Source organism: Electrona antarctica (assembly GCF_951216825.1).
Source record: "Electrona antarctica genome assembly, chromosome: 13".
Classification (NCBI taxonomy): domain Eukaryota; kingdom Metazoa; phylum Chordata; class Actinopteri; order Myctophiformes; family Myctophidae; genus Electrona; species Electrona antarctica.
In genome coordinates, this window is record NC_136794.1 from 6,638,502 (window position 1) to 6,665,585 (window position 27,084).

The window sequence follows — 27,084 nt, forward strand, 5'->3', positions numbered from 1 at the left end:
GAAATGTCTATGGGAAAAATGCATTGGGTTTCATTTCCTGGTCCAGGGTAGGAGGCGGGACTGCGACGCTCTATAGGCAGTGGTGGAAAGTAACTAATGGATTTTTTACAGGGGCCAGTTTAAAATGGCAGCCGCCCGTATTAAAGTGCTCTTTGAGAGCGGTTTTGAAGGAGGCTAGGGATTCACATTTCTTAACGGCTGTTGGTAGGGCGTTCCACATTTTAGTGGCATAGGAGCGATGAGCCGCCTCTGGGTTGAATGTGGTTTTGGAAGTCCCTCTGGTGTTGTGTGATCGTTGATTTCTTGCGATTCTTGTAGACCAGGCCCATTGCAAGTTGCTGTACTCAACCCTAAGCCATTCTAAGGAACAAATGTCAGTCATACGCTGATGTCATGTTGTTTACATATATTAGGAACACCTGCTTATACTTCAAAGATGACAAGATACCCTTCATGATAGTTGTGAGAGATGCTTTTAATGAGTGTCACATGACTTCAGACATAGAGAGAGAGGTGGACTGTCTGTCAGACTAGCATCACTGTCTCACACTATACAAAAACACTGCAAAGAATGTCGAAATAGTAGAAAAGGGGAGCCATAAATATTTGACAGGTGAAGTCTCCACTTTCATACCCCAAAATAATGTATTTATTATACAAAATAGAAAAACATGTTTCTGCTGTAGAAATAATAATAATAATAATTACAACAACAAAATTAAAAACACAAACAGACAAGACATGAGAATCAATATGATTATTGCAATGTATGACCCATTTTTTATGACCTTTTATGACAGACGCACGCACGCGCACACACACACACACACACACACACACACACACACACACACACACACACACACACACACACACACACACACACACACACACACACACACACACACACACACACTACAGTACATCCACTGCACTCACTGCTAACTGTATACAAAAGTGTAAGTGATTTAGAGCGTGTTTGATCCAAAGGCTCTTAGTGACCGCGACAGGAGATTTGAAAGGATACTGTGTCCTGTGAAAGAATAGCAAGCCTCGGGACGGGGGGGGGGGGGGGAGGTTGGGGGGTCGCATGAGATTGGACAAGCTGACAGATGAGGGTCTATGATTGACAGTTCAGCGCTGCCTCCTGCTGCAGGACCATCTCATCCTTGCGGACACCGAACGTGTCGATGGTGGTAAAGATTTCGGCAGACGTGATGGGGAACGCGTAGCGCTGCTTGTCGATGCCCTGTTTGTCCACCAGCACCATGTGGTAAGATCGTTGTGGAATCTGGAGTAGTAACCTGAATATACAGTGATGTTGTCGTATTATTATTATATCCCTGCTGTCGGGAGGAAACCTCATAACTCCAAAATGTTCATTTTTCAGGAGTACCACAGACGAAAAACAGTCTAAGTCCAAATTTCAGACTGACCCCTCCACGAAAAGGCCTTGTTGTCCTGAACCTATCATTTATATATTATGGATCAATAGTGTGGACTTAGACTGTTATTCGTCTGTGGTACTCATTTTAATGACAAATATACATTTTTCAGGAAATGAAGAAAACCGTATATGTTTAAAACAAAGCAATACAGCCTCATCAAAGTTGGTGTTGTAACTTTATATATTGTCAATTACTTCCATGAGAGGGGGAGAGGTGGTGGAGTTAGTTTCTTTAGCAGACATTTTGAGGGTCCAATGGAGTTAAGAGGTTTTGTCCAAAGCACTTTTAACTACTTTCCATTGGTTCAATATTTTCGAAACAACACACAGACGTAAAGGGTGTTCAATGTGTGTGTGTGTGTGTGTGTGTGTGTGTGTGTGTGTGTGTGTGTGTGTGCGCGTTTGTACCTGAGTTGCAGAGCCAGGCCTGGGGTAAGAAGCCTGTGTCGAATGCGGCCAATCTGAGCTGGATAAGTCCCAACCAGCTCAATCACTGTCACATGCCTCAGGTCCAGACCACACTGGGCGTGCTGTAAACACCACAGAGAGACCACAGTCAGACAGAAATCCTGTGTGTTAAATGTTAATGTAATGTGCTGCTTCCTTTGGCGCTTCCCCGTCATCTGCGGCAGGCGGGTGAAATCAACCCTCAACGGCGTCTGCCAGACATAACACAGGTTGGCCCTTTGCATCCAACCCAGTAATTGAGTGGCACCGCACAAAGCCACGGGTGAACGCATGTACCGTATGTCGGACATTACAAACCCTAACCCCAAACCCTAACCTCAGTCTTAACCGGCCATGCATATGGCGACTGTGGCTCAAGAGGTAGAGCAGGTCATCCAATGATCCATGGGTCGGTGGTTCGAATCCCGGCTCCTCCTGGCTACATGTCGAAGTGTCCTTGGGCAAGACACTGAACCCCAAATTGCTCCCGATGTGCTGGCTGGTACCTTGCATGGCTTCCGCCGCAATCGGTGTGTGAATGGGTGAATGTAATGCACAATCTATGTAAAGCGCCTTGGATAAAGGCGCTATATAAATGCACCATTTACCCCGTCGCCACGGTTTAAAACGTTACTTTATCAGCACAAAAAAGTTGTTTGCTGTTGGCACAAAAATAGTGGCGTAAGCATGATTTGAACCCGGGAGGTGTGGATTCAGATTCTAATAACTAGCCAGTCATGCTACTGAGCAGGTGGCCAGAATGGGTTTTCAGGCTGCGTTAGGGCCGATTCATACTCCTATTTCACCGCTGTTTCGGCGCTGTAGTGCCAAATGATTTCGGCTCGTCAGAGATTTTCAGTAGCACCGAAGAGCCGACTTTAGGACGGTCCCCGCCCCCCGAACCTCAAATGACGTCACATTGTAGGCTCTACAGAGCCGAACCGACTTTTATTCGGCTCTAAAATAGGAGTATGAATCGCGCCTAAGAATATGACAACGCCCAACTCACGTAAAAAGAAAGAATCCCTGCCAGAAGCCCCGCCCAGTAGGGGCCCATCCCCTCATCTATGGCGCTTCCTAAGTTCCTATGGTGCTTCGGTCATCTATGGTGCTTCCTATGGCATTTACCTATCATCTATGATGCTTCCTATGGCATTTACCTATCATCTATGGTGCTTCCTATGGCATTTACCTATCATCTATGGTGCTTCCTATGGTATTTACCTATCATCTATGGTGTTTCCTATGGTATTTACCTATCATCTATGATGCTTCCTATGGCATTTACCTATCATCTATGGTGCTTCCTATGGCATTTACCTATCATCTATGGTGCTTCCTATGGTATTTACCTATCATCTATGGTGTTTCCTATGGCATTTACCTATCATCTATGGTGCTTCCTATGGCATTTACCTATCATCTATGGTATTTACCTATCATCTATGGTGCTTCCTATGGCATTTACCTATCATCTATGGTGCTTCCTATGGTATTTACCTATCATCTATGGTGCTTCCTATGGTATTTACCTATCATCTATAGTGCTTCCTATGGTATTTACCTATCATCTATGGTGCTTCCTATGGTATTTACCTATCATCTATGATGCTTCCTATGGCATTTACCTATCATCTATGGTGCTTCCTATGGCCTTTACCTATCATCTATGGTGCTTCCTATGGTATTTACCTATCATCTATGGTGTTTCCTATGGCATTTACCTATCATCTATGGTGCTTCCTATGGCATTTACCTATCATCTATGGTGCTTCCTATGGTATTTACCTATCATCTATGGTGCTTCCTATGGCATTTACCTATCATCTATGGTGCTTCCTATGGTATTTACCTATCATCTATGGTGCTTCCTATGGTATTTACCTATCATCTATGATGCTTCCTATGGCATTTACCTATCATCTATGATGCTTCCTATGGCATTTACCTATCATCTATGATGCTTCCTATGGTATTTACCTATCATCTATGGTGCTTCCTATGGTATTTACCTGTCATCTGGCTCCTTTTTACACAAAATGCCACAAATGCAGCTCCCAATTGCTGTGAAACTCACTCACAGTAGGCCAAGAAAGAACCTCCACCCCTTCTTTCACATCGGCCCCATGGTGGTGCTACAACAGCCCACTTAAGGTTTTGGCCAATAACTCCTGAACCATAGCGTGTACAATAAGATCATATTTCCCTTGTTTCCTTGGATTCTCACTCCATATGGGGCCCAGCCACTTGTGCCAGATTACATTTCCCCGTTTCCGCCATGTTGCATTTTCTTCAAAACACACATTTTGCTACTACTCCTACAGATTAACCCATTCAGGCCTGACGTCGAAATTTAAAAAAAAAAGTTTTCTAAATCATGACAATTTTCGGAAAGATTTGAGGCACATTTTAACGATTTTTCAAAAATAGCAGACCTACAAGTTCATAGCGCGCCACTCGGTGGCGCGCTATGAGCTTGTAGATCTGCTATTTTTCAATAGCTAAATTATAACAATGTTTAAAACACCAAAAGGGGTTCCCGCCCCAAAATGGGTTAATGGTTAATGTGGTTAAACGCTAACGTGACATGGATGCGTTCCAGGTCTCAATGGATTAAACTCACAAAACCGCTACACGTTATTCCTGGGGTCATTTGATCAAGATGTACAAGTTAGATGTTTCTATGGCTGCCTTCCAGATTGCATATTATTCCTATAGCGAGAAAGAAAGTTTCCAGCTGCCTCACACGCTGAGAGCAATTTAAAGTTGGGCTGTGCATCACCAAAGGTCAAGCCTTGTAAAGCTGACAGCCATGTAATGGCTTTTGACACGCAAGGAAATATATCCAGGCCCAAGTCAAAATAAAACAGCTTTATCAGACATACAGTGTGAATTCATTGCTGTGCCATTTTCTGTTCATCAGGTACTGCGACACTAGAGTCCCAGTCAATAGAAAATCCATTTGTTTATGCGTCCTTCTAATTAACCCAATAACCCACGTAGTGTTGTATATCACATAATCGGTTTGATTGATAGGTGCGGGATAATAATCACATACCATGGATATGAATACTTTTTACTGTTGTACAGTATCACTCTGCAGCTAAAGAAAAAACGTTAGGCTGTCAAGAGGGAAATTCACCAAAAAAATGGTGAAAGTGAAGTTTGATCTCTGTGGAGGCTTAACTGGTCAACCATTACAGGAAGACATGCAAAAACTGTTATGGTGTTAGCATCAAAGGTAGCCTCGGAAACCCAGACGTTTTTATTTCCAGGGAGAAAAAAAAGTCTGGGTCCGAGTCCACTTCAAATTGGCATAGAGTAGCGCAAACGTCGATCACTCTCTGCTGATTTCTGATCGTCTGTACCTTTGTTAAATTGACGCACACACGCACACCCGTACACACACACACTCCTCTCTCTGTCGCTCTAAGTAATTAGTCTCATGTCCAGCAGCTGCGCACAGTTTCTGCCGGCGGATCCTGCCGGGAGCTGCCTATGCCATAGAAAGCATAGGTGAGTTCCAGGCTACATCAAAGGTATCAGAAACAGCAAAGGACGAGAGGCAGAGCTGCACAAAGACTAGGGATGGAGCTTGTTAATTTGTGTTGATAACGCTCACCTTATCGATCAGGCTTATCGAGCCCGGGTTCTTATCGAGCCCACTGATAGATACATTCTGACATATAGATAAATTCTGACATGTTGTTTACACGTCATGTCAAGTTGGCCATTCCATCATATTCTGTTGCTCAACACATATAGAACCTGGGCCCAGACCGTGTTCCATATAGGTCATATTTGGTCATCTTGCCCTTTTATCATCATTTTACTCTTAGCCTACTGCCTGTTTACTCCGGGTTGTTCTCCTTATCCTATTTATGTCATGTCACCATCCACGTGCCTAATCATCTCAGCCCTATATTATCCTTTATATTATTTTATCATACTTATATTATGGATTTCCTGAGGCCACATTCAGATTTAATATCATATATCTTGTTGACTCCTTATTCGGTCTCCATACTGTCTGTCCCCAGGCAAGTAAACTTGCCATAATGAGAGGCCTATTTTGATTTGAGACATGTATTTGACCTTGGTGCCTAGTGAGAAAGTAGATAGGAGTATTTCTCTCTGTCGAAAGAGTTCACAGCTAGCAGGGAAAGAATGTTATCTTCAGGTTGCCATAGCAACGCCAGCCTCTGTGCTTTCCCGGTCTATGGCCCTCAATGACGGAACCAAGGAAGATGTCACGATACCAGTCTCATCATCCATGTGCTGGTCCAATGAGTGCTCGACAACCAGCGCCACCGTGGGATATTGCGGAAATGAACTATCTCAAGCCAATGAACATTTTATCAACAACTGACGTCCGATGCAGTATAAGCCAGGAACATACTGTGAAGAGGAGTTCAGGTTCAGTTCGGATCCATATTGGAACAATTGAATACTCTAAATTATAGTGATGTATTGTACTATTATTATTATTATCTGAACCATGTAGCACATTCTCTATGTAAATTGACTTTATTACCTACTAAAAATTACAGTTAAAACCTTAAACTTCCTCAGAACTTTATTTCGTCTGTCTCCAATTCGTTTTTAAGGTATCCTTCTATTTTTTATGGTACCGTGCAGCTGTCATTCAAGATTTAAAGGGCTATCCACTCATTTGTAAGGTAAATACAGCACGGTATTTGGTCTCCCTGCTGGGTTATTGAAGGTATATATATATATTTACAGTCCTTTCTAATTAGCATTACAGAATAGATATCATTTATTTTGATCCATTAGATGGCCTTTCTCGCCATCTTTCCAACAAATTGATCCTTGGGGTCGCCGGAATTTTATTTCCATCACCCACTATAGAGCATTTTCTATTATTTTGTGGAAAGACGGGAGACAATAAATTCTGAACGGAACCAGTATATTTTACTAGGGCCTTCAACTACAGTACTTTTCTAACAGACGGAAGGCAATTGACCTTTTTTACCAATACAATAATATTAAAGGAACTGTTAACTGCATGGTTAATATGTGTACTGTACAGACAGTGACTTTAAAAGCGTAGTGTTGTTTACTCGGGCTACGCTGGTTGGCAGGTATCAATACACTTTTAGACATGTTTGTGCCAGAGCGTGGGTGATTATTTATTTCTTGATCCCCTCTTGTCTTGATTGTTTAAACATGATGTCATGGGCTGCTATGCTCGATAACAGGCTTGATAATCCCAAAGCTTATTAATAACGGGTACTCAATAAGCTTGTTATCAGAATTTTCCGTCCCTAACAAAGACTGATGAAAATTCTAAATGTACAATACGGTAAATGTTACATAGCAACAGCCTTGTTTGTACAGGCAATTGGGGGAGTCGAAATTACATTGTTATTAAAAACTCATTTAATTGGGTTTCACGGTTTTCACGTTGCCATATTTGGTGAGCGTTTTATAAAAACAACTCTCATTGTCACTTCACGCCTAAGGGGGTTGTCGCCCCCCCCCCCTCTTCACGTCAGTTATTATTGCTTAACACATTCCCTCGATTGTGTTAATTGTATGATGCCTAATGGCCATTATCTAATGCAAATCCAATTCTGAGCCATCTGGAATCTTCCTACTTCCTAGTCTTACCACCTTCCCACATGCAACTCTCACCCCCCCCCCCCCCCCCCCCCCCCCCTCCTCACCTGCAGGTTGGTCATCTGGAAGCGGTAATAGTGATTGGCAGCAGTGGGGGCGGAGATAATGAGAAGCCGGCGTTTCTCATAGAACTGGTCCAGCAGCGCCGCAGCTGTCCGCACGCCCACATTGATGTTCATCGCTGTGAAAACACATACGGAACATGACAACATGACAAGGTTAAGGCCGTTTCAGACGTAGTGTGAAAAAAAATCTCGCCCACAATCCAGGTCTAGTAGTCTTTTGATGCAATATTATCACATTTTGCTGAGTGAGGACCCCCTGGAGCCCCCTCAAAGGCCTCACTCTGAGGCCCATAGAGTGTGGGGTCCAACCGTCCAGCCAACCATAATACTCTTTGAGGTCAGTATTTGCTGAGGGGTTATTACATAACCGTTGCTGTCCGGAGGAAACCTCATAACTCCATTTTTGAGGTTTTTGATTTTATTCCATAAATCAGTGCTATTGAACACCCTTTACGTCTGTGTGTTGTTTCGAAATGTATTGAACCAATGGAAAGTAGTAAAAAAACGCATTGGACGAAACCTCTTAACTCCATTGGACATAACTCAAACTGTCTGCTAGTCACAACACCAACTTTGATGAGGCAGTATTGCATCGTTTAAAAAATATATAAGGTTTTATTCATTTCCTTAAAAACGTATATTTTTCATTTCCTGAAAAATGAACATTCTGGAGTTATGAGGTTTCCTCCCGGACAGCAGAGATAATGATATGAGCAGCAAAAGACTGTCATAAGCCGCAAACAGCAAACCACTTACAGTATAGTAATAGTAATACACCTGTCATAGAGCAGTGGTTCCCAAACCTTTTCATGTCATGGACCCCCAAATTGATTCTAATTAGCCCGCGGACCCCCATTTGAAAAGATATGCCAGGGACCCCCATAAGAGAAGATTTATATGGCTCTAGCAGTGATTTTCAACCCGTTTAATTTCAAGGGCCCCCAGTTTGACATGCATTAGTCTATGGACCCCCCTTTAATAGAATTTCTATCTCTGGGACCCCCAATTTATATTGTAAAATCAATGCTAATTTAACTCTGAGAGCGTACAAATGGAACCAAATGGACCCGTTAGGGTCCATTTGGTTCCATTTGTACGCTCTTAGATTTACAGACCCATAAGGGCCCATTTGGTTCCAAATTATCATTTAGCTTATGGGTCCCCCCTGGAACTCCCTCAAGTACCCCTGGGGGTCCCCGGACCCCACTTTGGGAACCACTGTCATAGAGGAAGCTAGTCGATGAATGGGTGGCCGGTATTGATTGATGAAGTGGATGTTTCTAATCGATAGACAGATAGACAGCGTGCTATGACAAAAGAAACAGATCCCATTTTCACATCCACTGAACCACTCAATTGTAACCACTTCAGCATGTGTAGGTAAAGGGTGTAAATTTAACCCATTTAGACCTGAGGATGATTCTACAAACAGTCGTTCTCAAACAGTTTCAGGTCAAGAACCGCCAAAAATATATGTATTTGGCCGCCGACCCCCATCTGAAAATGTGTTGTTCCAGGGACGTTCACTCTGAAAGATTATTAAAAGATTTGTGCCACATTTTCACGATTTAAAAAAAATAGCAGACCTACAAGCTCGTAGGTCTCGCTATGAGCTTGTAGATCTGCTATTTTTCAATATCTACTGTAAATTATAACATAATTTTTAAAACAGTGGTTCCCAAAGTGGGTTCCGGGGACCCCCAGGGGTACTTGAGGGAGTTCCAGGGGGGACCCATAAGCTAAATGATAATTTGGAACCAAATGGGCCCTTGTGGGTCTGTAACTCTGAAAGCGTACAAATGGAACCAAATGGACCCGTTCGGGTCCATTTGGTTCCATTTGTACACTCTCAGAGTTAAATTAGCATTGATTTTACAATATAAATTGGGGGTCCCAGAGATAGAAATTCTATTAAAGGGGGGTCCATAGACTAATGCATGTGAAACTGGGGGCCCTTGAAATAAAAAGGGTTGAAAATCACTGCTAGAGCCATATAAATCTTCTCTTATGGGGTCCCTGGCATATCTTTTCAAATGGGGGTCCGCGGGCTAATTAGAGTCAATTTGGGGGTCCTTGACATGAAAAGGTTTGGGTTCCCGCCCAAAATGGGTTAACCGAGTGTATGTGTGTGTGTGTGTTCTTGCGTGCATGCATACAGGTCGATAATACATACGTGTACAAGTGGTTTCGATGCCGGACCAAGTGAGGGCAGACTGGCACACCCTGGCAGCGCTTCCCGCGATGTCGAAGCCGCCCGTGCACTTGAACTCACACGTGGCGCCGTAGTTGTCCCCGTCACTGTCACACTTCATGTAGCCATTGTCCGGCGCGAAAAGGGGGCTACATCGACGCACTGCAACAGGACAGAGTGACTCACATGTGACACACGGAAACAGCAGGGAGCAGGAAATGCCACGTCAATCATTTATATCGCACAAAGACATAAATAGCTAGTTTTCGTTTTTTTTGCTCCCAATTTAGTCGTCATGTCAATTCCCCAATTCTCGACCACCTTTGTCACAGACTGCTACTGTTTGGGAAAGTGTAGACACGTGAAGAAATGGAAAAAATCCGCACACCATTTTATGCTCCCAATTATATCTTTACTGAAGTGGTAACTTCGAACTGGTAACGTCTGAGGAAGGGCTGCGGCCCGAAACGTTACCACTTCAGTAAAGATATAATTGGGAGCATAAAATGATTCTTTTCATTTCTTCATTTGTGACTTTATTTGGATCCAGCACCCAGCCTATATAGGTATATAGATGTGCGTGTCCTTTTTTGGCTGTTTGTTCAGCCTCCTCTACTACAAGCCAGATGCTTTTTAGCGCGTAAAGCAGGTGGAGGAAGTTTGAATGTTTTTTGTAATTGACTAAATGACTGGACAGAAATTAAGAGAACACAATAAAGCCCAAACTGAGCACATTTCAATCTATGAGACCAAGCAAGCATCAGAAAAACATAATTCAACAATAACATTAAGTATGAAAAAATATTAAAATAACGAAATCTTATCTTAAATGCCACAGAACAGTAGTGCATTTTGCAACCATCCGTTACGGCTATTCTATAAAAATGCATGCAAAGACATCCACGATTGAAACCATGGGTAACTTCACTGAATGAAAGGTATTCTCCAGCAAAGATTCTAGCTTTTCGTGCGCATCCAAGTGGGGGAGGTGCTGGTAGGCAAGGCATGAAATGAAATGTAGACCAAGGGAACTTCCTTAGAAGAGGAAGGGACCGCACAGGCGCACACTAGTCCAGAGACCCTCAGGACAAGATAATATTTGCTTCATTGCTTTATTTGCACGGCGTGTTTCGCTGTGTAGGCTTCGTCAGGTGCTTTGCATGCGCGTCGTGCAAATAAAGCAATGAAGTGTGCGGGCCCTTCCTCTTCTAAGGAAGTTTCCCTTGGTCTACACATATATATACCGTATATATATGTTATTTGTATGCAGCTGTGACTCTGTCTCCAAGACAAATTTCTCCCAAGGGAGACAAATAAACAACAACCTTGACAACCTTGAACCTATATATATATATATATATATATATATATATATAGACCTCTGTGACTCTGTGATGCTGCAGGGATTTAAGAGCTTTACCTCGTACTCGGAAATCAAAGCGGCAGGATGCTTTGTTCGCCGCACGATCAAAGACAGTGTAGGACATCTTATGAAGCCCCTCCAGGAAGTCTGACTTGGAGGGCTTCCCTTTCAGAATCACACTGTTGGGGGAAAAAAATTAATTAGTCTGAATGAAGTGAAATGAGAAATGGGAACAACTTGGGTAGAGTGTGGGGGGTTGGAGGTTAACCCATTTTGGGCGGGAACCCCTTTTGGTGTTTTAAGCATTATGTTATGCTTTAGCTGTTGAAAAATAGCAGATCTATAAGCTCGTAGGTCGGCACTGCTATTTTTGAAAAATCGTGAAAATGTGTCGCAAATCGTTGAATATATATATTCTTTCAGAACCAAAGTTTTTAACTCAAATCTTTGCTACTGGGAGGGTCCCTGGAACAACATATTTTCAGATGGGGGTAATGTTTGAGAACGACTGACATAGAAACATGGGTTTTTCAGAAAACTGTCAGGATTTAGAAGACATTTGTAGAATCGTTCCCAGGTCAAAATGGGGGTGGATTATCTGACTGACTCTGTGAGGATTCCATCTGCTGTGTCCATGCCCTCTGGGGTGTCCCAAGTCACCCTCGCTGTTAGCTTTCCTGGCTCTGCCCACTTATCCTTCACGTTGGGGCACTTGATCACTGGAGAGTCCCCATCTGCAGAGAGATAAAGAGAGAAATAGAGAGGGGAATAGAATAGATATGACGGGGTTGATAGTAGGATGAAAATAATTTGATGAAAGAAAGGTCAACAGAGATGTTTGGAAAAATCTAATTATAAATATAATATAATTAGAAAGACATTTTTTTTTTTTAATAATATTTATTTTATTTGGAAAAAGCAGTACAATAACAGCATTTCTATGCATACATAGGACACAAGTGCAGTTCCCAGGATTTTTTTTTCACCCCTCTTCCCTCCCTCCCCCCTCCAAGTGACTCCATCTCCAGTGTCTCTGTAACATCCTTGCTTTCTTCAGGACTACATATGGCATCAGGTCAACACTTAACAGGGGCAAAGGGCAATATCGCTTCAGAGTGAACATTTCAGAAGGAGAAAAAGAAGAAAGAGTGGGCAGACAAGAAAGACATTTTTAATGGAAAAATACAGCGACTACTTTTGACACTAAACTGACGTATAACCTTCAAATGGTCTCTAAAAAGACAATTAATTAATGGGAGTCAATGACACAACAAAATCAGACAAACGGGTCTGTCTGAAGTGAGTGGTACTGTACTGTACTGTACTGTACTGTACTGTACTGTACTGTACAAGCCCTCCTCCCTGGCCTGTGTGTGTCTGTGTGTTAGGCTGTGCAACAGTGACACTTGGTGGTGAACAAACGCTATAACGCTATTTTCGTGCTCGGACACAGCTAGGGACTAAGACCCAGGGACACAGCCACCCACACATAGCTGTCTATAGGAGTGGGTTGCACCACTCAAAAACAATATTCTGTGTCGCTACAGTAGAAGTTGAGGGATCCGACAGGGTCAGAGCTCTATGGGACTACACCAGTGCACTTAATTGTCTTAATTACCCTGTGATTACTAACCTTTATCAAGGCTGTATAGTGTATAGACTGTTAAGCCATGCATGTGATAAAGACATAAAGACAGTCATTACACGTTCCCAGAAAATACTGCTCGTTTTGAGGCTCCGCCTGCGTTTTTCAGGATATAAAACAAAGGCTGAAAGCGAGTCATCATTTATCAGTTCCATGGTGACGGAAAATCAACCATGCGTGCATACATTTGTCTTGTACGATTACCGAGCTAATTATTTAGCGAGGTATGAGGAATTATCTTTGCGGCAGGCCCTCATCCAATAGGCTCGAGAGACTCTCTCTATAAACTCTGACCATGCTATGTGGACACCGACCCCGCTTTTAACCCATTTTGACCTGAGATCAGATTCTAAAAATGTCTTCTACATCCTGACAGTTTTCTGAAAAAGCTATGTTTCTATGTCAGTCGTCAGTCATTTTTCAAAAATAGCAGACCTACAAGCTCGTAGCGCGCCACTCGGTAGCGCGCTATGAGCTTGTAGATCTGCTATTTTTCAATAGCTAAAGCATAACATAATGCTAACACCAAAAGGGGTTCCCACTTCCCGCCCAAAATGGGTTAAAGGTCGTATATAAATCGTTTACACAGCCGGTTTCCATGGTGCACAGCCCAGCCATTTATCTCCTCTTATGTCAGTTAGAATTCAGACAAACAACAGTTCTGAGATATCATTTAGTTTAGTTGCCTGCAGGCGAAATTCTTCCGGCTCAGTAACAGTGCTGGGGTTGTAGTCGTAGCTGTGCACACATGCGTGTGTAGAACAGTAGAGTCAACAGTATTATGCTCGTGCTTGACACGCACAAATCTAACACACACATTATTATTATTATTATTAATATGAACTCACTGGTTCTCAATTTTTTTGGAACTGACAAGCACTGGTAGTTGTTGAGGCATTACTTGCTGTTTAACTCCTTTCCATAGAGAAATATTGTGAAAATGCTATTTTGAAAATGTTTTCCTCTTTCTCAAGAAATATTTCACAATTTGGTCAATGTTAGTCATTTTATTTTATAGCATAATTGGTCGATTGATCACTTTTGACGTAGTAATATTTTAATATTGAATTTGAAGGTAATTGAATTAATTTGAGATTAAGGTCTTCAATTACAGTGTTTACTGTTGGGTGAGAAAACAATGTTGCACATTATTAAGCTAAACATCTGGGAACCCCCAAAATCCCCCCTGGGGGTCCCGTCCCACAGGTTGAGAACCACTGTTTTAGCTGCATCTATCAGTGTATTAAGGTCAGTATACATTCACACAGACTTGTGTCATCAGGGGCGTCAATATAGCTGGGGGGTGGAGCCGGGGTAAAGTTCAGAGTTCTCCCAACCGGAATAAACAGTGTGTTTTCAAACGCAGATGCTTTAAATACTACTAATTTAAAAGTAGGCGTCATGGCTTGCCAGATCCTTGTTGCCACAAGGAACACTACTTTAGAAAATGAAACAAGCTAGAGTCCGATTGGAATGTTTTCCTTGGCTTCTGGACATGATCCAACACAACACAATGGCCTGATATATTCACATGGTAAGAGACACTTTTCTATAGATATGATCACTGAAACACTGAAACTTATATTTATACTTAAAGCCATTAATTCACATTGTTCCACTGTCTATGGTCCTGTCCAAAATTGAGTTTTGGGGGAAGGTCAGGCAGGAAAGATTTTGTCAATAAATATTGTACCAGAACCAAAGTTCTTCCTGCTCGGTCTATATCCAGAGGGACACAAGATAAAGCGTAATGAACAAATGTTTATAGATGTCTTTTACAAGCTAAGAGAGTGATAGCATTGACCTGGAAGAGGCCAGACAAACCAAGTATTACACAGTGGTTCAGGGAATTGTCTTTATGTTTACCTTTGGAAAAGATTACATACATTCTTAAAGATATATTTTTTTTGCGGCTTACGCCTTTTATTGGTTTTTTGAAGGGACAGACAGTAGGCTGACAGGAAACGGGAGAGAGATGGGGGAAGACATGCAGTAAAGGCCGTGTCGGGCTCGGGAGTCGAACCCGCGGCACACTGCGACTGGATTACCAGTCGGGTGCCCAGACGGTTACGCCACCGCCTGGGCATTACATACATTCTTAAGGACAAACAAGAAATGTTTCAGGAGGTGTGGGGCCGTTTTATAAGATATATTAAGAACAATAATTTGTCACATTTAATGGATGGAGCTGAAGAGGAGTAGTGCTGTTGTTGTTTTTTTGAAAAAGGAAAATCAATAAATACATTGTTGAGAAAAAAAAAGCCATTAATTCATCAATGATGTTTATAGAACACGTCAGAGTGAATTCCAAGTAGGCTACGGACACCATTCGTTTCATCCGCACTTTGCCAAACGATGGCTCCGTGCCAAGTTCCAACTGTCTCTAAACGACTTAGAATTCACTACAATGTGTTCTATAAACATTATTGATGACTTAATGGCTGTTGGTTTTTGATATGTTAAGTTTAATTGATCATATCTATAGAGTGTCTCTACCAGGCGATTAAACACAATGTTTTGTAACATGGAGGGAGAGGGAGATGGAGAGGCAGATCTGATTTCGGTGGTGCTTATGCTTGTGCAACTTGACGCATGCAATAAAGTATAAAGAGATAAGGATACTCTGACTATAAACCACTTGAACCCCAGGTCCCCAGCATAAACCAAAAATCTACAAACTCGCAACGCTCATGGTAGCCACGCACATTCTCCATTTACAGTCCTTACGGCTTACGGCTAGACAATTGTTCAGATTACAAATATAAAGTGCTCACCCCCAGGGCCATGGATGTTACAATTCTGCTAGGGCGGGTATAAGTACCGGCGGTATCTTCCGTATTGTTCAACGAAAAGCAACGTTTAATCAGTTTTTGACCATGCGCTTTCAACTATGCGCTATGAAAGTGTTTAATCTGGCAAAAATAATCATACGAATTGATTTTGTTTTTTCTTCTTTTTTGCTCCATGTCTATTTCAGGCCAGGTCACAGAAGCACACACACATCATACAAATACACACCACGACCTACAGTATGTGAAACCCCCCAGAGTCAGACTTACCAAAGCAGGTACTGTCTCCAGCACTCCACATCTTGTTGTGCTGGCAGACGGTGGTCTTCTGCCCCTTCAGAGTGTACCCCGCAGCGCAGAGGTACTCGCAGCGGGAGTTGAAGTAGGAGCCATCCGAACACTTGTAGCCCCCATTAACGGGCATGTTCAGCTTCGGACATCGGACCTCTGTGGTGGGAGAGCACACACACTTTTTGATTTAACCCATTTAGGCCTGACCTCAAAATTCTAAATCCTCCAGTTTTCTGAAATAAATATTTTCACGATTTTTCAAAAATAGCAGACCTACAAGCTCGTAGCGCGCCACTCGGTGGCGCGCTATGAGCTTGTAGATCTGCTATTTTTCAATAGCTAAATTATAACATAATGTTTAAAACACCAAAAGGGGTTCCCGCCCAAAATGGGTTAATGTGTTACAGTGACTACTTTAACTTTATCTAACAATTTATTCTAGAGATGTCTGTCTGTCTGTCACTTCCGTAGTACTGCACAAAACTGCTGCTGGCTTATAATGATAATGAATTTATGTATATACCACATTTCTAGACAAAGTCACAAAGTACTTTACATCAAAAGAAAACAACAAAAGATCAATCCATGCAATAGCAGGCATAGAAATACAAAACATACATAATAATACAATAAAATGACAGTTAAGAAAAGGCTTTAACATAAAGGTGGGTTTTCAGGAGAGATTTAAACGTGGATACTGATTTTGCACTGATCTTAGGTCAGTAGGTAGGGTGGGGGGCCCTGGTTACAAAGGCCCTGCCGCCCTTAGTGACAAGCTGAGCTGTAGGGGTCTCCAGGAGGGCCTTGTCTGAGGACCTTAGTGGGCGCACAGGCAAAGTTCTTTGTTTACCCAGGGTGAATGGACTAAGCTCGAGATGCTTGTTTACAGCCAGACCCTGCTCATAGAACATTTCATGGTAGGGGTTCAATGCCTTGCTCAAGGGCACTTCAGCGGTGGTAATTTTAACGTGCCGGTCCGGGGATTCGAACTGGCGACCTTCCGATAACAAGACCGCTCCGCAAACCGTTCGGCCACCGCTGCCCCTAGGGTTATAGGGCTTATAGGGTTTCAGCATGTCGGAGACATAGCTAGGAGCCTGGCCATTTAGGGCTTTAAAATCAATTCTGAAACTAACGGAGTCATCTCTAAACCAGACGGCGCTCGGCACACAACATTGCCCTGTGCTCTGGCCTCAATGTACGCTGCTGACAATTATAGGACCACTTCACCACTTTTCAACCTATCTTCATATAATAGGTCCTCACTAATAATCATGATGAATGATGATTTTTTTCTACTCAGTCTGTGTCTCATTATCGTGAGAACGATGGCTTCCATTTTCGCATTGCAACTTTTCAGGACTAGAAAGCCTGCAGTTTCTATTAGCTTGGATTCCCATCAATGATGTCACTGGAGGACGGTTTCTGAACTGCCCACAGCCCTCCTATGAGACACAGACCGAGTAGAAAAAGATTGCGCCATTTTTTCATGATTATTAGTGAGGACCTATTATATGAAGATGGGTTGAGAAGTGGTGAAGTGGTCCTTTACGCACCAAATATCTGCTTGCACTATCTTAATTTACTTCATTCTTGCCTAAATCACCTCCTAGCATCGCACCGCCATTTCCTTACTTCGATTGCCTACCACACGCCTGTCACGCAGTGAAATGCATGTTGGGATACGGATGCATGACGGGAAGGCAAGCAAGTAACTAATTTAATGGGTCACAGCCATCATGTTATCAACAGCTAATTCTGCTACACCACTTACTAGCCTATATAATTCCATTTTAGAACGACAGACTGTGATTGGCTAGCCCGATCACGTGACACACACGTCGTACATGCAGCCTGCAAGCACGTGTGTGCATGTGAGAGAGAGAGACGTCTGTGAGTCTGAGGAATACACAGACCCCCCCCCACGGCATGCTTCGCAGACCACTTGGGGGTCCGCGGACTACCTGCCTTGGCTAAAAATAATAATATCAATTTTGTGCCCATCCCAACTTCCCAAGCTCATCCCTTAACATGACCATATGAACCCTAAAGGAGGGACACATATATATAGATCCCCACCCCGGGAAATTAAGTATACTAGTCCTTACCCGTTCGAATATATTAACGCCAAATTATGTGCAGTGTGGGTAATGCGATTTAATAGATCGTATTATTGATGTATGTATTTTGAGGGGTACAGGTGCAGGGGAGGGAGTTTTCGATCGTGTGGAGGCTTTTGATCGTGCAAATAACTTCACTGCGGGGGTTTTTCCACTAACCTTCACCTGGAAGGGTTAAAGGTTAGTGTGAATGTAGGTCCGTTTCACCAAAGTCCGCCTTAACCCATTTAGGCCTGACGTCGAAATTTAAAGAATGTCTTCGAATCATGACAGTTTTCTGAATTACCTATGTTTCTATATCAGTGGTGCTCAATGTTTCATGTCATGGACCCCCAAAATCATATGTAATTGGCCGCCGAGCCCCATCTGAAAATATGTAGTTCCAGGGACCCCCCCAGAGGCAAAGATTTGAATTTAAAACATTCGCTCTGAAAGAATATATATTCAAAGATTCTTCAAAAATATTTTTCAATAGCTAAAGTATAACATAATCCTTAAAACACTAAAAGGGGTTCCCACCCAGAATGGGTTAAAATAGTGCCATCGCTTGTAATAGTGTAGAAATACATTCTAAAGTCCCCGATCAACAACAATAAGCGAGAACAGACCCACCCGTAGCACGCCGCCATTGCCCATAGGATTGCATTGGGACTCATTGACGTATCCCTCAGTGTCCGCGGAAAACCTTGTATGTCTTAAAAGTTATCAAAATCGTCAAATAAAACCAAAAGTCAGGGTTCGGCAGGGAAAAAAGTCTTTATCAATTAGTACAGGAAAGTCGGGTCCAGCAGTCAAACTGTTTAACATTCAATGCCAGACTAAATAATCGTTTAAATCATGTGTGTGTGTGTGTGTGTGCGTGCGTGCGCGTGTTTTTGCACATGCATGTGTTGTTGTGTGCACGTGTGTACATGTGGAAGGTGGTGTGATCAGATGATTAACGATTAGGTCTCACCTCTGCAGGCGTAGTTAGAAGACCAGTGTTTACTGGCCATGCACACCACCTCGGAGCCCTGCGCCTCGTAGCCTCGTTTGCAGCGGATCTTGCACCGCGCTCCCAGCACGTTCTTGTGGTGCTCTCCTCTGGGAGATCGGCAGCTCACGTCACCATGCTTCACCTTAATGGGAGCACACCATGGGGTCCCTGAACAACAGAGACACTTTGTAGTTAGTTACTGAACAGATGAAATAGAATATTTGGTTGGCTTCTCTACTGAGGAATATACCGCAGCATTGTTTTGTTAAGTGTGTTTCATGTTGCTTCCACGCTCAAGCAAACACACCGGGGATTAAAGTTAATTTGACCAATGTTAGCTTCTTTTTTTTTATTTACCACGCTTGCATTTTATTGCTTCCGATGTGCAGGTTGGTGCCTTGCATGGTTTCCAAACTTTCCACCGGCATCGGTGTGTGAATGGCTGAATGTAATGCACAATCTCTGTAAAGCGCCTTGGATAAAGGCGCTATATAAATGCACCATTTACCATTTATTGCTTGTACCTGCATGAGTAGTGACAAATGAACCTTGATTCTTGAAATCCTGAAATCAATATCTGCAGACTATCCAGTCTAAATCAGGTAGTTATATAGCATCCTCAGTCAAAATTACTACTTACCCTTTGGACTATGAGAACATAAAAGGACATATATTAGGAGAAGGAAGAGTAATGTACTGTATATGAAAACCCACCCATCAACTGCACACAGACTGATACAGTGGATTTGTCATTACCTTATCTGCTTCTGGCTGACTCTCTTGAGAAAGCATCTGATAGAAAAGCGTGGAGAGCTTTTGTTTCCAAGTCTGTGTGTGTGTGTATGTGTGCGTGCGTGCGTGCGTGCTTGAGACAGAGAGAGTGAGAGAGTACAGCTGCTTCTTGGCACTTCTCACTAGTGATTTAATGCATCACCCAACTCTTCATTGTCATTGACCTTGAATCCATTTCCATTTTAGAACAATATGATTGAGGGATAAAGATCTATCATTGGTGAATTTGCCTTTAACTTTTGCCGGATGATCTCTACAAATCTTTTTTTTAGGAATGCCAAGTTTGAGGGGCCACAAAGGTTCGTATTCCATGCAGGGAAATACAAATCTGCAGCCCATTTCTTGCTGGCTTGGGGGACATATTCACCCTACCCCATCCACCCTGTGAACCTACATAAACACACACACACACACACACACACACACACACACACACACACACACACACACACACACACACACACACACACACACACACACACACACACACACACACACACACACACACACACACACACACACACACACACACACACACACACACACACACACACACACACACACACACACACACACACACACACACACACACACACACACACGCGTGCGCGAGCTTAGGCTAACTTCCATTTGGAAGGGAGATGAGTATTCATAACAGTGGCAGGCCTTCTCCTCTCTCGCTCTCTCTCTATCTCTCTCTGTCTCTCTCCCTGCATGTGTGTGTTGGCAATGGCTCCACAACCATTGGGTAAGAGAAAATAATTTATACTACAGTCAAGTTTTACAAAAGAGAATGGGAGTTTGGCTTGGCTTGGAGGATAATGTTCTACGTCTAGCTGACCCTAGAATTAAAAGCTAGAAGTCAGTTTGTACAACAATTATATTATATATTATCATGTGTACATTGTTAAAATGTGTACACACTATAAGATGTGCTTGGGGGGTGGTCGGGTGGGGAAGATGACTTTAACTTGCAAGTATGAAATGAAATGCTCCTGCCTTGTGAAAAAAACAGAGTGAATGTAGTTTTCAGTCTGTGTGAAGAGTGTCTGTGTCCGTTAAAATCTAAATGAACATATCACCTTTATAACTACGAGAGTACCAGTCTTCATCGTCTCCATAGGCTTGCTGTCCCGACCCTATAGGGGAAAAGAAGAGGGGGGAAAAGCAACAGCTAACTGAAAATAAGAGCGTGGCTGCATTCAAGATGTTTAGCAAATGTTTGAAAGCGTTGTCTTGTTTTTACTGTGTCCTGCAGGGCATGTACTGCAAAACAACATAAAAAGATAAGAGCTTGCAGAGCAAAGCATTAGCAGACCTTTTCGTCCAAAATGAACCGCATGAGGTGATCTTTAAAGGATCTCATGGACAAGATGGAGATTGGAGACAGAGGATAAAGCTCAAACGGATGCTTTTCCTTCCAGCTGGTCTTGCCAAAATGAATCTGTTTCATAACAAGGATTCACTTTGTTCAACCCAGTGGTCTCCCAGTGATCACACTTGTGTTCATTTGGAACTAGGAGTAAAGGTGTTTTTGAAACATGCACATGACAGTACTGTACTTCAAAGTCTGTTTCAAGCTGCTGTCTCCCGTTGCTGACGAGTTATAACCATACCGTATACTTAATGTGCACTGCTGTCTGTGTGCCAACAGTGTTACACTTTGTAGTGTACAAAGATGCTAACGCACACCAAAGTCTTTGTAGCGGTGCCGGCACACGGGAGAGAACTGCAGAGGAAATCTTGAAAAAACAAAGAGGGTGGCCGCACACGCCATTAGCCAGAGTGCCAATATTTTATTAGAACGTAGCAGGTAAGACAAATGAATCCAACGTTTCGGCGGTTAAGCCTTCATCAGGGAATGACTTTGTAGTCCCAAAACAAAGAAGTGAATTAGCAATGGGTCCCATTTCCAATGTCTTTTCTTCCAATAGTGTTTTTGATGCAGAAAATCCAGGAGTTTCAGGTTCTATGCTATTAACATACAGTAGATTATCCACATGGCTTTTTTTATTATTAGAGATTAGATTAGAGATTATTTTGTCGAACAAAAACATTGTTTTGCAAACTAGCTTATTTTCAGAATGTATCCCAAAGCTAAATATTCCATTGGAAATCTGCAATGGAATCCCATGGCGGAGGTAACTTCTGGGTTGGCCTACAAAACATCATCCCTGTAGGCTGTAACACTTTTTCCTTTTGTCAGCAAACTTCCTTTTAATGCAAGAATAACAGCAAAACAACCTATATTATTGAAATTCTAAAAAACCAATTGAAGTCTTTGATGGGTATTTCAGGGAGAGGCTGACACAGGAGGCTTGTGGATGGATGATTCAATTCTCCCAAATGTTTGGGGAATTGCTATGAGGGATGGGGGAAGAGACGCAACCTTGCTTTTCCTCCCCCAAATCACACACAACTGTGACGAACACAGAACTGCCTCTCACATGAGGCATGAAATAACTCCCAGAACCCCTGCTAAATCAGAAGACAGCATGGCGTTGCCGTTAAAGTGCCTTGCGTTCGAATGCTTCTCATCACAGTGTTTATTTTATGGTTAGGTTAGGTTTTAGGCATATGACTTTTTTTATGTCACTCGGCCCACTTGGTAAGAAAAGACTTGCAGTAGTTAAGCAAAAAACAGTTACAATTAAGGAGGCGCACCATCTCTGACAGGCATGAGCATCTCTGACGGGCATGAGCATCTCTGACAGGCATGAGCATCTCTGACAGGCATGAGCATCTCTGACGGGCATGATCATGAGGCAGCGCCGAGCAAGCTGTTGTGCGGAGCGTTGCGATGGCCACTAGAGCCGACTCAGTGCCATTTGAGTCATGTGTACAGATAGGCACAGAATCGTAAATAATTACATTTCCCACCACAGTGCAAAGCCGGGCAGAATGTGACGCATGACTAGAGGCACAGAAGGGGTCGTCGCCAATTGTGTGATTTCGGGGAGGAAAAGCAATGTTGCGGGAGAGACTACAGGGCCGGAAGTATGGTAGTGGATACAACAGGTTGTTTCGAGGAAGCAATCTGATTGGTTGAAACAGCCATCTAGCCGTGCTTCAAACCAGCATCATTGAACGGCTAATCAAAACAACAGCTGCTCTGTTCTCCCAGAGCACAGCAAACTCGGTGGCTATGCTAGCTAGTTTCTTGGGACATTTGTGGTCGTAGTGGCTACATCTGGCTAAATATGTTTTTTCAGCGATTTTCTTAGTTTTAAGGGTAACTTACTGTTGTATAATTGCAATATTACACTCGAGGGGTGGTTTAACGTCATTAATGCACGCCTGCGGACTGCGGTGCTGCAGGAATTCGCCCGCCCTCTCGTGTAATATTGCTTAAATAGGATCCACCGCCTGTTTTCGACCGGCACCCGCCCCGACAGACAAGAAATCATACAGGCTGGGCCAGGCTATGAAGGATTCAGGTTAAAGGGGAGGGGGTTTGTGTTGGCCCCAGGATGTTAGCTATGAACCCCAGTGTGAATGTGTCCTCTGTTCAGCAACCATGATGGGTACAAGAGAGGAGTGTTCCACTACTACGAATGGCCACACCTCCTATAGCGTCACAAACATCACACACACTGGGGTGTAACTCCAGGGTTTAACATTCTGATTTCTCATCTTCTTCATCGTCATCTTAAAAAAGAAACCCAAAAAAAGATGTCTAGCTTAGATGCCACAAATCCACGCATGCACACTTCGCACACGCACACACACACCTCACAACAGTTGAGGTTTCAGCAGTTGAGTTACACAGCATGTTTGCTACTGAGCAAAACCAATCAGATCAGAATTAGCCATCTAAGGGGAAAACCTTGCATCCCTGGCATTCAAGACTCAGACAGACGGGAAAGATATGGGAAACTAATTACAGGTGTGTGTGTGTGTGTGTGTGTGTGTGTGTGTGTGTGTGTGTGTGTGTGTGTGTGTGTGTGTGTGTGTGTGTGTGTGTGTGTGTGCGTGCGTGCGTGCGTGCGTGCGTGCGTGCGTGCGTGCGTGCGTGCGTGCGTGCGTGCATGTGTGAGAGAAACAGACAGCAGACACTGTGATATATTCATCCCTTGAAGTTCAACATTGCTTACAACCAAATATGCCCGCACATTGATCAGCCAATAACAAGGTGACAGATTTTCACTGCCCACGGGATGACTGGGATAACTAAGCACACAGCAGTTGGCACAGTGTGACATTTTAATCTAAAAATGCTGAGTAATTATTTTGGACATCTGCCCTGGGCATGAGCAGTAATAGCACTGAAAACAAAACAACAATGTAATCAACAGATTCCATCTCATCGAAACATACTTCAGTTTCTGCTCAATCTACAGCCACAGAAGAAATATGGAGAACCGTATTTCCATTTCCACAGAGAGCACTTTATCTAGTTCTCTCTCTCTCTGCGTCTCTCTCCCTCACACACAAAAGATGACTTTAAAAAACTGTTCAAGTAACGTTGCAGAAATATGCAGAAGTGCAGGGATGGGTCATAACATATTCCAATATAAAAGCATATGCAAACAAGACGAGATCTCCTCCTTTCACTTTTATGTGTTCATGTGATTTCCAGCGAAGCTCTGCCAGATCCAAGACCAAACTAATTATATGAATAAACGGTAGTTCATACAGTATTTATTGTTTTACCTCAGATAAATCTGTCAACGTGCTGAGGTGTGTCCTCTGAGAAAGTAAAATACATGCTGAGGTGTGTCCTCTGAGAGAGTAAAATACATCGGACTGTTAATGCGGCAGGCAGGAATGACAACCCACCGACTCGCCAAACCTCTGGTGGTGAAAAGGGCCTGTAATAGGTAGTATTTCCATAACAAAAAAGCTAGTCATGATTTGAACAATGAGGGGAATATACTGTAACTATGAGTAATTTACAGCATAGGAAATACTGAGTGGGTATTTCTCCCTCCTTCTACTCAACATCACATAATTACAGGGCAAGTTGCATGATTCTTTCTGTAACACATAATGATGATGATGTTATTAATGAATAATTCTAGACACTTTTTTTTATTGATGCCTACCATTCTGTTTCTGTTCTGTATACACTGTGGTCATGACTTCTCCACCATTCTCTCTCTCTCTCTCTCTCTCTCTCTCTCTCTCTCAGGGACACGATACTGTAGAAAAACTGTTCTCCAGAGATATGGGGCTTACTGGCAGTTATTTCCCCTGGTTACATCACAGACGGTGTTGGACTGACCTACACAGACCCACATCGTTACGAGAAACCATGGAAACTATCACCGGTCTTTCACTAGTGTAAGCAGGAATGCAGTCCACAAACCAAGCAGTAAAGAAACTGAAACCCAAAGGTTTCCAGTTCAAAAGGTACCTACTTCAAAACAAAACCTGCACTACTATAGCTGACTTTATGGTCTCCAAAAAAGCAGACAACCATATTCAAATTACAGGGTCTTGGATCTCAAGCAATTTATTCAGCTGCCACCCTGCACTTCTTTAGGCATGCACACACACAACATGATAATGGTCTAATTGACCCCCTGAACAAACAGCGGTGTAAAATAAAATCCTTGTGAATACTGCGCGCGCGCACACACACACTCACACTCACACTCTCTCTCACACACACACACACGCACACGCAGGCACACGCACACACAAACAAATGACCAGTCAGTTTGACAAGCTGTGTTTACCCCGTCAGCATAAATCTACCTAGCGGCTTGTTTTCATGTTTCAGCCTGTATGATCATACAACCATAGTGAGCCACGCTCCACCACTCTACAGGGAATATGCTTGTACATGTGCGCACAGACACACAGCTGGAATTTGCTGCTGCAGACATAATATCCAAACTTCATCCCTGTCCCATCTTTGAAGTTGGCCTAATTTCAGCCTCATGCTGCTTTTCAATGGCTGCATTTCAACAAAGGTAACAGTCCCCGTTTTTATGTTTGAATTAATCCATTTGGAGAACTTGTGTGTGGATGTTTTCCATGTGCTGGATATTAGGCTACTTTCCGCCTTCAGAACATTTTCCTGTATAGTCTTAAATTCATACAGTATTATGATCATTAATTAGATATAGTTAGATATTTCATACTTTGGCTATTCAAAAACTGCAGAACTATAGCTCACAACATGTTGCAGAGCTTGTAAATCAGTTGTTTTTGAAAAAATCACACCCGTGTGAACTGAGTGGTGTAAGGTATTATATAGCCTGATCAGCTGTGTTCTGATGTAATGTCTGACGTAATGAAATCAGCATCAACCAATCAGCATCAACCATGCTCATTTTTTTTGCACAGACAGACAGACAGACAGACAGACAGACAGACAGACAGACTAACAAAGCCAGTTGTAGGAGTGGTTTACACCACTCAAAAAAGGTTAATAATTAATTTTATAAAATTCAATTTACACAAATCTTCTCTTAAGGCCCCCCTAGTACAAACTCTTTTGAGATAGGGGTACGTGACCAAATGAAAATGTTGTCATGTTGTGAGAGAGAGAGAGAGAGAGAGAGAGAGAGAGACATGACAGAGAGAGAGAGAGAGAGAGAGAGAGTGAGCCAGCAGGAGGGGGAGAAACAGTGTTGGAGGAGGGTAGCCAATATTTACTCAGCAATGAGCATCCATCCCTGCCAAGTAAGGCAAACTTAAGAGGTTTTTTAATTCACACAGATCCGAGTTGTGCTTGATATTCAAAATTACTATTTATCTCACGTTAATTTGGACAAGTGGGCCGTGGGCTATCTGCCTGTGGCTTATGTGTAACAAAAAAGGATCAGAGTCAGACTGATGTGTAAAACTCCCTGGCCTCATTAGTTTTTCATTCATACTATTGACGGAGTTTTTCTGCAGAGTGCAGAGAACGTCCCCCAGTCCCCAGATGCACACTGCACTCCCCCCGCTTTCAGCCCCCTCCACGTAAACAGAAATGTGGTTCACCAAAATGTAGCGGTAAACTAGCCCTGGTCCAGTGCGTTACCAGGAACAGAGCTAATAAAGCTTCAACGTGTAACGTCAAAAGAAGAAATATGTACACTTACCAGTTTATAAAAAGAAGCCCTTATAGGTATTACTGCAAGTTTGGCCAACACACATTTAAATTCTAAATGGACAGATCAAAAACTTATCAATTTAGTTATTTGATTATTCTGGAATCTGGACTCAGTATTATGGTTAATTATAGTTTGTCAATCCTACCTTCATACCCTAAGCAGAAGCAAAGCTGGACAAGCACGAGCACCAGCGGCCAGATGTCCATATTCAGACGCGGGGCTCTCCTCAACATCTGAAAGTAGCCTCAGCAGGAAAACTTCCAACGCAT

The 27,084-nt window shown here is 42.8% G+C and overlaps 1 protein-coding gene across 1 annotated transcript; it reads right to left on the reverse strand.

Annotated features, from left to right (window-relative positions):
* Positions 1–466: 466 nt before the first annotated feature.
* Positions 467–27,084, reverse strand: srpx (sushi-repeat containing protein X-linked; the record flags this gene model as incomplete). Its single annotated transcript, XM_079518871.1, is given in 12 exon segments — positions 467–1,304; positions 1,856–1,977; positions 7,582–7,715; positions 9,773–9,952; positions 11,211–11,332; positions 11,761–11,887; positions 15,858–16,034; positions 18,954–19,142; positions 20,849–20,905; positions 26,961–27,027; positions 27,029–27,061; positions 27,064–27,084. Coding segments are annotated over 12 exon segments (1,413 nt in total). The 3' UTR covers positions 467–1,120.